This window comes from Nerophis lumbriciformis, linkage group LG03 (assembly GCF_033978685.3).
Source record: "Nerophis lumbriciformis linkage group LG03, RoL_Nlum_v2.1, whole genome shotgun sequence".
NCBI classification, from domain to species: Eukaryota; Metazoa; Chordata; class Actinopteri; order Syngnathiformes; family Syngnathidae; genus Nerophis; species Nerophis lumbriciformis.
Window position 1 is genome coordinate 31,409,308 of NC_084550.2, and position 13,193 is coordinate 31,422,500.

General features: G+C 41.8%; 1 protein-coding gene across 1 annotated transcript in view; it reads left to right on the forward strand.

The window, feature by feature from the left end:
• The window catches only part of smpd2b (sphingomyelin phosphodiesterase 2b), a 29,950-nt gene that overhangs the window by 14,823 nt on the left and 1,934 nt on the right, over positions 1-13,193 (forward strand). Inside the window, exons 5-10 of the mRNA XM_061937162.1 lie at positions 1,362-1,455; positions 1,510-1,599; positions 1,663-1,745; positions 3,231-3,363; positions 4,002-4,106; positions 8,107-8,284. Coding sequence (XP_061793146.1) covers positions 1,362-1,455; positions 1,510-1,599; positions 1,663-1,745; positions 3,231-3,363; positions 4,002-4,106; positions 8,107-8,284 — 683 coding nt within the window. The remainder of the gene's footprint in view (positions 1-1,361; positions 1,456-1,509; positions 1,600-1,662; positions 1,746-3,230; positions 3,364-4,001; positions 4,107-8,106; positions 8,285-13,193) is intronic.

The following is a 13,193-nucleotide window of genomic DNA, read 5'->3' on the forward strand; positions in this document are numbered from 1 at the left end:
AACAAATGCCTGAGCAAATTGTTTAAAAACAACCTTTCTCAAGCAGCTATTGCAAGGAATTTAGGGATTTCACCATCTACGCTCCGTAATATCATCAAAAGGTTCAGAGAATCTGGAGAAATCACTGCACGTAAGCCATGATATTACGCACTTTGGATCCCTCAGGCGCTATTGCAGAGTGTAAAAGATATCACCACATAGACTCAGGAACACTTCAGAAAACCACTGTCAGTAACTACAGTTGGTCGCTACATCTGTAAGTGCAAGTTAAAACTATACTATGCAAAGCCAAAGCCATTTATCAACAACACCCAGAAACGCTTCGCTGGGCCCGAGCTCATCTAAGATGGACTGAGGCAAAGTGGAAAAGTGTTGTGTGGTCTGACGAGTCCACATTTCTGATTGTTTTTGGAAACTGTGGACCAAAGAGGAAAATAACCATGAGGACTGTTCTAGGGTGAAAGTGTAAAAGGCAGCATGTGTGATGGTATGGGGGTGTATTAGTGGCCAAGACATGGGTAACTTACACATCTGTGAAGGCACCATTAATGCTGAAAGGTACATACAGCTTTTGGAGCAACATATGTTGCCATCCAAGCAACGTAATCATGGACGCCCCTGCTTATTTCAGCAAGACGATGCCAAGCCAGGTGTTACAACAGCGTGGCTTCGTAGTAAAAGAGTGCGGGTACTAGACTGGCCTGCCTGTAGTCCAGACATTGAAAATATGAAGGCTAAAATATGAAAAGGGAGACTGTTGAACAACTTAAGCTGTACATCAAGCAAGAAAGGGAAATAATTCCACTTCAAAAATGTGTCTCCTCAGTTCCCAAACCTTTACTGAGTGTTGTTAAAAGGAAAGGCCATGTAACACACTGGTAAAAATGCCTTTTTTGCAGTGTGTTGCTGCCATTAAATTCTAAGTTCATGATTATTTGCAAAAAAAAAAAGTTTCTCAGTGTGAACATGAAATATCTTGTCTTTGCAGTCTATTGAATTGAATATAAGTTGAAAATAATTTGTTGTATTCTCTTTTTATTTACCATTTACACAACCTGACAACTTCACTGCATATATATATATATATATATATATATATATATATATATATATATATATATATATATATATATATATATATATATGTAAATGATGTATATAATATATATATATATATATGATGTATATAATATATATATATATACAGGTTGTAATAGTTTACAAAGCCTACACATGGCCTACAATAAAACCATTGTCACATTCAGACAGCCCTGCACTAAGATGATGGCTGTCTCCATGAAAACGGTCCAAGTTGGTTATTGAAGGTAAACATCTTTCCATCACTTTTTCCCTCCTCTCAGCGGAGTCATCGGCAGCGGATTGGCCATTTTCTCCAAACACAGCATCCAGGACACTCTCCTCTACCGCTACTCTCTCAACGGTTATCCATATATGGTAAGTTAGCCGACTCCACAAGTCCCACCATGCACTCAAAACTATGATTTGCAGGCCCATCATGGCGACTGGTTTGGAGGGAAAGCAGTCGGCCTGGCCGTCCTCAGCATCGGCCCGCTGACCGCACACGTCTACGTGACTCACGTGAGTATGACGCCTTACCTCTGCGAGGGTGAGGACTCTGCTGACCGCTGAGTGTCATTGCAGCTGCATGCCGAGTACAGCCGCCACAAGGACGCCTATCTCCCTCACAGGGTGGTCCAGGCCTGGGAGCTGCAGCAGTTCATCCGGTACTGTCATTCACTTGTTCATACACTCATCTTTGCTCTACATTACATTCATGCAACCACAACAAGCTCACCAGTTTGGAGGATAGCCACCAGAAATGAGTTTGTTTGTTGTTGAAAATGACAATTGATACGTTTTTAGACTAGGACACAAAAATATAGTATGCACACTTTAAGAGTTTCAATGAGTCATTCATTAAAATCAACTCAATGGTCCCTAGTGTGTGAATGTGAGTGTGAATGTTGTCTGTCTTGGCCCTGTGATGAGGTGGTGACTTGTCCAGGTTGTACACTGCCTTCCACCCGAATGCAGCTGAGATAGGCCCCAGCATCCCCCGCAACCCCAAAAGTCTCATTAAAAAGCATTAAATTAGAAGTGTAGAAACATGTATAAAGCCTGGTCAAAGATCTCTTTCGGCCTCATTGACTTTCATCATAACTGATACAAAAAATGTGTTAACAAACTAATCCTGCTGTATTACTATGCGCTCTGCGAAAACACACATTCATCTAATTATTAAAAATGTTGTTTTGATGTATTTGTGCTTCTCAACCACCAGATGGTGCCAATGGACCACATTGCATATTTGTCATAGTTTTGATGAGTGTAAATAAGTATGAACATACTGTGTGCATGTGTGCACAAATGCATGTAATCATGTAAGATGACAAAAAGGCCATAAACTATCAATAAATATAATATCAATATATAGATGAATGGAGCTGAAGTTGTTGAACTATTTCAAGCTTTGAAAGCAAAACAATTATTGATTTATTGCTGACTTATGACACTTTTATGAGCAGGAAGTGAAAGTGTGTGTAGTCTATATTAAACTTGCCCAAAGACTTGATGGTGGACCCTCAAGTCCAACACAGGAGATTATTTGTCAAGTTGTATTTGGAAAATAACTTCACATACCAGAACTAATTACTAAATTAATTTTAAGGCTGTATTTTCTAGGTTCTCATGCTTGGGGATGGGAAAAAGAATATTGTATATGAAATGAATATTTATTTACAAGTGCTTCCAGGTGTTTCACCTTTACATAATGTGTAGCTATAAGTACGATTCAACATTAGTAATTGTCATGAAAAAAAAAGTCTATTCAGTCATAAAACAAAGAAAGCAACATGACCCTCTGAAGTGGTCTGCAGAAGTAAAGAACCACAAGAGTCCTCCAGCAGCATGAAGGCCACACAATGTTATTATGTGCATGAGAAGTGCCATCATCCAGCTGCTTTATCCACATGACAATGTTGGTGAAACTAAAGTGTTGTCATATGGTGGTTACAATTGAAGTCATTAATGCTGACTGAGCAGTTAGCTGGGTGTGTTTAGCAGTCTCACACTAACCACTCATTAACATTCCCACATGAACGTCTCTCTAATGACTTTTAGCATGTGTGATTCACACTTGGACTGTCCAAGTATTGACGTGTGATGTCTCTAGCCACATGTCAGCAAGTATTGACGTGTGATGTCTCTAGCCACACGTCAGCGGGCGCAGACCTGGTGATCCTGGGCGGAGACCTCAACATGCATCCCCAGGACCTGGGCACCAGGCTGCTGAGGTCTTACACGGGACTCAGGGACGCTTACACCGAGGCCCAGACATTTGAGGTAGTATAAAAAAACATGTGAAATGTCAAGTGTACTTGGAAATAGGGATGGGACTTGACAATCTTCTCTGGTCCAGAACCAGTTCTCACTGGAACTATTCCTTGGAATCGCTTGTCATTGTTTGTAAACGTTTCCTTTAACCATTCCTCAGAAAGGGAATGGCACGTGTGTAATGACACAATAAAATATTATGAGGTGCATGTTATGGGACTGTCATATTTTAGTCCCGCCTTTTAAATCTAAACACATTTGCAAGATATTCATTGTTTTTGTTTCATCAGCATATTTTCTGGGGAGATGACAAAATATTCTTAAGTTTTGAAAATGTTACTAAATGATTTATTCCTGTGTAATAACAGTAATATGTATTATGTTTCAAAAACGTTTTTTTTTTCTATATACATACATACACTCTTAACTAATTTGATGCTAATCCACCTTTTTGTTCTTTTGTTCCAAATAAGAATAGATAAGAGAACAGATAAGGAACTAAATCGTTACACAGAATAGAAAGTGGAATCCGAACTGGAGAAATCTTACCAATCCCCTACTTGGAAATGACAACTGCTTTATTGTGCCTGCTGAGTGATGGCGCCACCTAGAGGTTACTATTAGCTCATGCTGGGCTTGTGTTGCAGGGATGTGAGGATGGTCTGACTCTAGTACTAGACAACCCTTTTGTCAGCAAGAAGGAAGTGGCTCCTTTTGAGAAGGGCATCAGGATCGACTACATCCTCTTCAAGGTGGCTGGAACACTGCACTAACACCAACTATGTCAAGCATCACTGCACTAACACCAACTATGTCAAGCATCACTGCACTAACACCAACTATGTCAAGCATCACTGCACTAACACCAACTATGTCAACCATCACTGCACTAACACCAACTATGTCAAGCATCACTGCACTAACACCAACTATGTCAAGCATCACTGCACTAACACCAACTATGTCAAGCATCACTGCACTAACACCAACTATGTCAACCATCACTGCACTAACACCAACTATGTCAAGCATCACTGCACTAACACCAACTATGTCAACCATCACTGCACTAACACCAACTATGTCAACCATCACTGCACTAACACCAACTATGTCAACCATCACTGCACTAACACCAACTATGTCAACCATCACTGCACTAACACCAACTATGTCAACCATCACTGCACTAACACCAACTATGTCAACCATCACTGCACTAACACCAACTATGACAACCATCACTGCACTAACACCAACTATATCAACCATCACTGCACTAACACCAACTATGTCAACCATCACTGCACTAACACCAACTATGTCAACCATCACTGCACTAACACCAACTATGTCAACCATCACTGCACTAACACCAACTATGTCAACCATCACTGCACTAACACCAACTATGTCAACCATCACTGCACTAACACCAACTATGTCAACCATCACTGCACTAACACCAACTATGTCAACCATCACTGCACTAACACCAACTATGTCAACCATCACTGCACTAACACCAACTATGTCAAGCATCACTGCACTAACACCAACTATGTCAAGCATCACTGCACTAACACCAACTATGTCAACCATCACTGCACTAACACCAACTATGTCAAGCATCACTGCACTAACACCAACTATGTCAAGCATCACTGCACTAACACCAACTATGTCAACCATCACTGCACTAACACCAACTATGACAACCATCACTGCACTAACACCAACTATATCAACCATCACTGCACTAACACCAACTATATCAACCATCACTGCACTAACACCAACTATGTCAACCATCACTGCACTAACACCAACTATGTCAACCATCACTGCACTAACACCAACTATGTCAACCATCACTGCACTAACACCAACTATGTCAACCATCACTGCACTAACACCAACTATGTCAAGCATCACTGCACTAACACCAACTATGTCAAGCATCACTGCACTAACACCAACTATGTCAACCATCACTGCACTAACACCAACTATGTCAACCATCACTGCACTAACACCAACTATGTCAACCATCACTGCACTAACACCAACTATGTCAAGCATCACTGCACTAACACCAACTATGTCAAGCATCACTGCACTAACACCAACTATGTCAAGCATCACTGCACTAACACCAACTATGTCAACCATCACTGCACTAACACCAACTATGTCAAGCATCACTGCACTAACACCAACTATGTCAACCATCACTGCACTAACACCAACTATATCAACCATCACTGCACTAACACCAACTATATCAACCATCACTGCACTAACACCAACTATGTCAACCATCACTGCACTAACACCAACTATGTCAACCATCACTGCACTAACACCAACTATGTCAACCATCACTGCACTAACACCAACTATGTCAAGCATCACTGCACTAACACCAACTATGTCAAGCATCACTGCACTAACACCAACTATGTCAAGCATCACTGCACTAACACCAACTATGTCAACCATCACTGCACTAACACCAACTATGTCAACCATCACTGCACTAACACCAACTATGTCAACCATCACTGCACTAACACCAACTATGTCAACCATCACTGCACTAACACCAACTATGTCAAGCATCACTGCACTAACACCAACTATGTCAACCATCACTGCACTAACACCAACTATGTCAACCATCACTGCACTAACACCAACTATGTCAACCATCACTGCACTAACACCAACTATGTCAACCATCACTGCACTAACACCAACTATATCAACCATCACTGCACTAACACCAACTATATCAACCATCACTGCACTAACACCAACTATGTCAACCATCACTGCGCTAACACCAACTATGTCAACCATCACTGCACTAACACCAACTATGTCAAGCATCACTGCGCTAACACCAACTATGTCAACCATCACTGCGCTAACACCAACTATGTCAACCATCACTGCACTAACACCAACTATGTCAACCATCACTGCACTAACACCAACTATATCAACCATCATTGCACTAACACCAACTATGTCAACCATCACTGCACTAACACCAACTATGTCAACCATCACTGCACTAACACCAACTATGTCAACCATCACTGCACTAACACCAACTATGTCAACCATCACTGCACTAACACCAACTATGTCAACCATCACTGCACTAACACCAACTATGTCAACCATCACTGCACTAACACCAACTATGTCAACCATCACTGCACTAACACCAACTATGTCAACCATCACTGCACTAACACCAACTATGTCAACCATCACTGCACTAACACCAACTATGTCAACCATCACTGCACTAACACCAACTATGTCAACCATCACTGCACTAACACCAACTATGTCAACCATCACTGCACTAACACCAACTATGTCAAGCATCACTGCACTAACACCAACTATGTCAACCATCACTGCACTAACACCAACTATGTCAACCATCACTGCACTAACACCAACTATGTCAACCATCACTGCACTAACACCAACTATGTCAACCATCACTGCACTAACACCAACTATGTCAAACATCACTGCACTAACACCAACTATGTCAACCATCACTGCGCTAACACCAACTATGTCAAGCATCACTGCACTAACACCAACTATGTCAACCATCACTGCGCTAACACCAACTATGTCAACCATCACTGCGCTAACACCAACTATGTCAACCATCACTGCACTAACACCAACTATGTCAACCATCACTGCACTAACACCAACTATATCAACCATCATTGCACTAACACCAACTATGTCAACCATCACTGCACTAACACCAACTATGTCAACCATCACTGCACTAACACCAACTATGTCAACCATCACTGCACTAACACCAACTATGTCAACCATCACTGCACTAACACCAACTATGTCAACCATCACTGCACTAACACCAACTATGTCAACCATCACTGCACTAACACCAACTATGTCAACCATCACTGCACTAACACCAACTATGTCAACCATCACTGCACTAACACCAACTATGTCAACCATCACTGCACTAACACCAACTATGTCAACCATCACTGCACTAACACCAACTATGTCAACCATCACTGCACTAACACCAACTATGTCAAGCATCACTGCACTAACACCAACTATGTCAACCATCACTGCACTAACACCAACTATGTCAACCATCACTGCACTAACACCAACTATGTCAACCATCACTGCACTAACACCAACTATGTCAACCATCACTGCACTAACACCAACTATGTCAACCATCACTGTACTAACACCAACTATGTCAACCATCACTGCACTAACACCAACTACTGACCATCACTGCACTAACACCAACTATGTCAACCATCACTGCACTAACACCAACCATGTCAACCATCACTGCACTAACACCAACTACTGACCATCACTGCACTAACACCAACTATGTCAACCATCACTGCACTAACACCAACTATGTCAACCATCACTGCACTAACACCAACCATGTCAACCATCACTGCACTAACACCAACTATGTCAACCATCACTGCACTAACACCAACTATGTCAACCATCACTGCACTAACACCAACTATGACAACCATCACTGCACTAACACCAACTACTGACCATCACTGCACTAACACCAACTATGTCAACCATCACTGCACTAACACCAACTATGTCAACCATCACTGCACTAACACCAACTATGACAACCATCACTGCACTAACACCAACTATGTCAACCATGTGCAGGGTTCCTGCCAGGCAGACATCCAGTGTACCTCCATGAGCACCACCCAGGGCTCCATCCCAGGACACCCTCTACCATACTCTGACCACGAGGCCCTGACTGTGGAGCTAAGACTGGAGGCCCAGACTGCCATGGAGGGTGGAGGTGACTCTGTGTCCACAAGTGGCCCTTGTTCAGAAGGTACTTAGTGCTCGAACATCTTGTACGTCTGTTGTTGTTCAGACGGTACTTAGTGCTCTTACATCTTGTCCATCTGTTGTTGTTCAGAAGGTACTTAGTGCTCTTACATCTTGTACGTCTGTTGTTGTTCAGAAGGTACTTAGTGCTCTTACATCTTGTGCGCCTGTTGTTGTTCAGAAGGTACTTAGTGCTCTTACATCTTGTACGTCTGTTGTTGTTCAGAAGGTACTTAGTGCTCTTACATCTTGTACATCTGTTGTTGTTCAGAAGGTACTTAGTGCTCTTACATCTTGTACGCCTGTTGTTGTTCAGAAGGTACTTAGTGCTCTTACATCTTGTACGCCTGTTGTTGTTCAGAAGGTACTTAGTGCTCTTACATCTTGTCCATCTGTTGTTGTTCAGAAGGTACTTAGTGCTCTTACATCTTGTACATCTGTTGTTGTTCAGAAGGTACTTAGTGATCTTACATCTTGTACGTCTGTTGTTGTTCAGAAGGTACTTAGTGCTCTTACATCTTGTGCGCCTGTTGTTGTTCAGAAGGTACTTAGTGCTCTTACATCTTGTACGTCTGTTGTTGTTCAGAAGGTACTTAGTGCTCTTACATCTTGTACATCTGTTGTTGTTCAGAAGGTACTTAGTGCTCTTACATCTTGTACGCCTGTTGTTGTTCAGAAGGTACTTAGTGCTCTTACATCTTGTACATCTGTTGTTGTTCAGAAGGTACTTAGTGCTCTTACATCTTGTACGCCTGTTGTTGTTCAGAAGGTACTTAGTGCTCTTACATCTTGTACGCCTGTTGTTGTTCAGAAGGTACTTAGTGCTCTTACATCTTGTCCATCTGTTGTTGTTCAGAAGGTACTTAGTGCTCTTACATCTTGTACATCTGTTGTTGTTCAGAAGGTACTTAGTGATCTTACATCTTGTACGTCTGTTGTTGTTCAGAAGGTACTTAGTGCTCTTACATCTTGTGCGCCTGTTGTTGTTCAGAAGGTACTTAGTGCTCTTACATCTTGTACGTCTGTTGTTGTTCAGAAGGTACTTAGTGCTCTTACATCTTGTACATCTGTTGTTGTTCAGAAGGTACTTAGTGCTCTTACATCTTGTACGCCTGTTGTTGTTCAGAAGGTACTTAGTGCTCTTACATCTTGTACGCCTGTTGTTGTTCAGAAGGTACTTAGTGCTCTTACATCTTGTACGCCTGTTGTTGTTCAGAAGGTACTTAGTGCTCTTACATCTTGTACGTTTGTTGTTGTTCAGAAGGTACTTAGTGCTCTTACATCTTGTACGCCTGTTGTTGTTCAAAAGGTACTTAGTGCTCTTACATCTTGTACGCCTGTTGTTGTTCAGAAGGTACTTAGTGCTCTTACATCTTGTACGTCTGTTGTTGTTCAGAAGGTACTTAGTGCTCTTACATCTTGTACATCTATTGTTGTTCAGAAGGTACTTAGTGCTCCTACATCTTGTACGTCTGTTGTTGTTCAGAAGGTACTTAGTGGTCTTACATCTTGTACGTTTGTTGTTGTTCAGAAGGTTCTTGTGACGTGATTTCAAGAGAAGAAGACGACAGGGAGACGATGACGTCGTTTAGCTGTCAGCGTGTTTATTGACAGCTTGGTGTGTGAATGAGATGTGTAATTAAACCAAAGAGATGAAGTGTGACTAAATGTGGAACTTATCTGAGTATGGTTGCCAGAGGATGTTGAGAGTGCGTGTTGATCCAGGCGGAAGTCCAAATAAGGGCAAGGCAGGCTCGAGTGTTGGAGGACAGGCGGGTGGTCGAGGACAGGAGCGCGGCGTCGTAGTAAGTGGGCAGGCGTGAGGTCGAAATCCAGGAAGGCAAGGGGGGATCCACAGGGAGGTCCAATGTGACAAGACACACAGCTTGACGACGAGGAAGGATGACGGGGAGCTGGAGAACGACACAACACAAGAGACGGGGAGGAAGCACAGGGAGAGAGAATGCACATGTAAGTGAGCGAGAGACGTGTGGGCTTACTGTACTGGGTACGAGAAGCTACGTTCTGGCGTCGGATCTCAGGTTGCGCTGGTTTATGAAGGCTGATCGCTCATCACAGACAGGTGCGTAGATTGCCGAGCGTTTGCAGCCGCGCGGAAGCGCGCTTGCAGCGGAGAGAGGGCGCCCGTGGGCGTGTCCCGCGGTGCGCTCGTCAGGGCACGCAACAGGAGAAGCAGCAGAAGTGTGACCCATAACAGTTCTTAGTGCTCTTACATCTTGTACATCTATTGTTGTTCAGAAGGTACTTAGTGCTCCTACATCTTGTACGCCTGTTGTTGTTCAGAAGGTACTTAGTGCTCTTACATCTTGTACGTCTGTTGTTGTTCAGAAGGTACTTAGTGCTCTTACATCTTGTACATCTATTGTTGTTCAGAAGGTACTTAGTGCTCTTACATCTTGTACATCTGTTGTTGTTCAGAAGGTACTTAGTGCTCTTACATCTTGTACGTCTGTTGTTGTTGTTGTTCAGAAGGTACTTAGTGCTCTTACATCTTGTACATCTGTTGTTGTTCAGAAGGTACTTAGTGATCTTACATCTTGTACGTCTGTTGTTGTTGTTCAGAAGGTACTTAGTGCTCTTACATCTTGTCCATCTGTTGTTGTTCAGAAGGTACTTAGTGCTCTTACACCTTGTCCATCTGTTGTTGTTCAGAAGGTACGTTGCTGCATTCATCTTGATTCTAGTCAGGGAAGGGACCAAGAATCCCAATGTGTTAGCATATTAGCTAATGCTAACCACGCTAGCTTGATTACATTACGATAGCAGGTACACATATGCATGAAAACACTCCTACACATCACACACTTAGTAAGTAAGAATAGTTGTAGTTATATGTAAAGTATTTGGGGCCGTACAGTTAGTATTGGGGTCTGTACAGTAAGTATTGGGGCCAGTACAGTAGTATTGGGGTCAGTACAGTATTATTGGGGTCAGTACAGTAGTATTGGGGTTAGTACAGTAAATATTGGGGTCAGTACAGTAAGTATTGGGGTCAGTACAGTAGTATTGGGGTTAGTACAGTAAATATTGGGGTCAGTACAGTAGTATTGGGGTTAGTACAGTAAATATTGGGGTCAGTACAGTAGTATTAGGGTTCGTACAGTAAATATTGGGGTCAGTACAGTAGTATTGGGGCCAGTGCAGTAAATATTGGGGTCAGTACAGTAGTATTGGGGTTAGTACATTAAATATTGGGGTCAGTACATTAAGTATTGGGATCAGTACAGTAGTATTGGGGTTGGTACAGTAAATATTGGGGTCAGTACAGTAGTATTAGGGTTAGTACAGTAGTATTGGGGTTAGTACAGTAAATGTTGGGGTCAGTACAGTAGTATTTGGGTTAGTACAGTAGTATTGTTGGACCACTGACACTTCCTACATATACTACCAGATGTGGCCAACCTGGTGGACATAGTGACAGTAGTATTGTTGTAGTACTGACAGTAGTATTGTTGTATATGTACAGATGTAGCTAAGGTGGTGGACATAGTGACAGTAGTATTGTTGTAGTACGGACAGTAGTATTGTTGTGTATATGTACAGATGTAGCTAAGGTGGTGGACATAGTGACAGTAGTATTGTTGTAGTACTGACAGTGACTGTAGTATTGTTGTGTATATGTACAGATGTAGCTGAGGTGGTGGACATAGTGACAGTAGTATTGTTGTAGTACTGACAGTGACTGTAGTATTGTTGTGTATATGTACAAATGTAGCTGAGGTGGTGGACATAGTGACAGTAGTATTGTTGTAGTACTGACTGTAGTAATATTGTATTACTACAGATGTAGCTAAGGTGGTGGACATAGTGACAGTAGTATTGTTGTAGTACTGACTGTAGTATTGGTGTGTATATGTACAGATGTAGCTAAGGTGGTGGACATAGTGACAGTAGTATTGTTGTAGTACTGACAGTAGTATTGTTGTGTATATGTACAGATGTAGCTAAGGTGGTGGACATAGTGACAGTAGTATTGTTGTAGTACTGACTGTAGTACTGTTGTGTATATGTACAGATGTAGCTAAGGTGGTGGACATAGTGACAGTAGTATTGTTGTAGTACTGACTGTAGTATTGTTGTGTATATGTACAGATGTAGTTAAGGTGGTGGACATAGTGACAGTAGTATTGTTGTAGTAGTGACTGTAGTATTGTTGTGTATATGTACAGATGTAGCTAAGGGGGTGGACATAGTGACAGTAGTATTGTTGTAGTACTGACAGTAGTATTGTTGTGTATATGTACAGATGTAGATAAGGTGGTGGACATAGTGACAGTAGTATTGTTGTAGTAGTGACTGTAGTATTGTTGTGTATATGTACAGATGTAGCTAAGGTGGTGGACATAGTGACAGTATTGTTGTTGTAGTACTGACAGTAGTATTGTTGTGTATATGTACAGATGTAGATATGGTGGTGGACATAGTGACAGTAGTATTGTTGTAGTAGTGACTGTAGTATTGTTGTGTATATGTACAGATATAGCTAAGGTGGTGGACATAGTGACAGTAGTATTGTTGTAGTAGTGACAGTAGTATTGTTGTGTATATGTACAGATGTAGCTAAGGTGGTGGACATAGTGACAGTAGTATTGTTGTAGTAGTGACTGTAGTATTGCTGTGTATATGTACAGATGTAGCTAAGGTGGTGGACATAGTGACAGTAGTATTGTTGTAGTAGTGACAGTAGTATTGTTGTGTATATGTACAGATGTAGCTAAGGTGGTGGACATAGTGACAGTAGTATTGTTGTAGTAGTGACTGTAGTATTGTTGTGTATATGTACAGATGTAGCTAAGGTGGTGGACATAGTGACAGTAGTATTGTTGTAGTAGTGACTGTAGTATTGTTGTGTATATGTACAGATGTAGCTAAGGTGGTGGACATAGTGACAG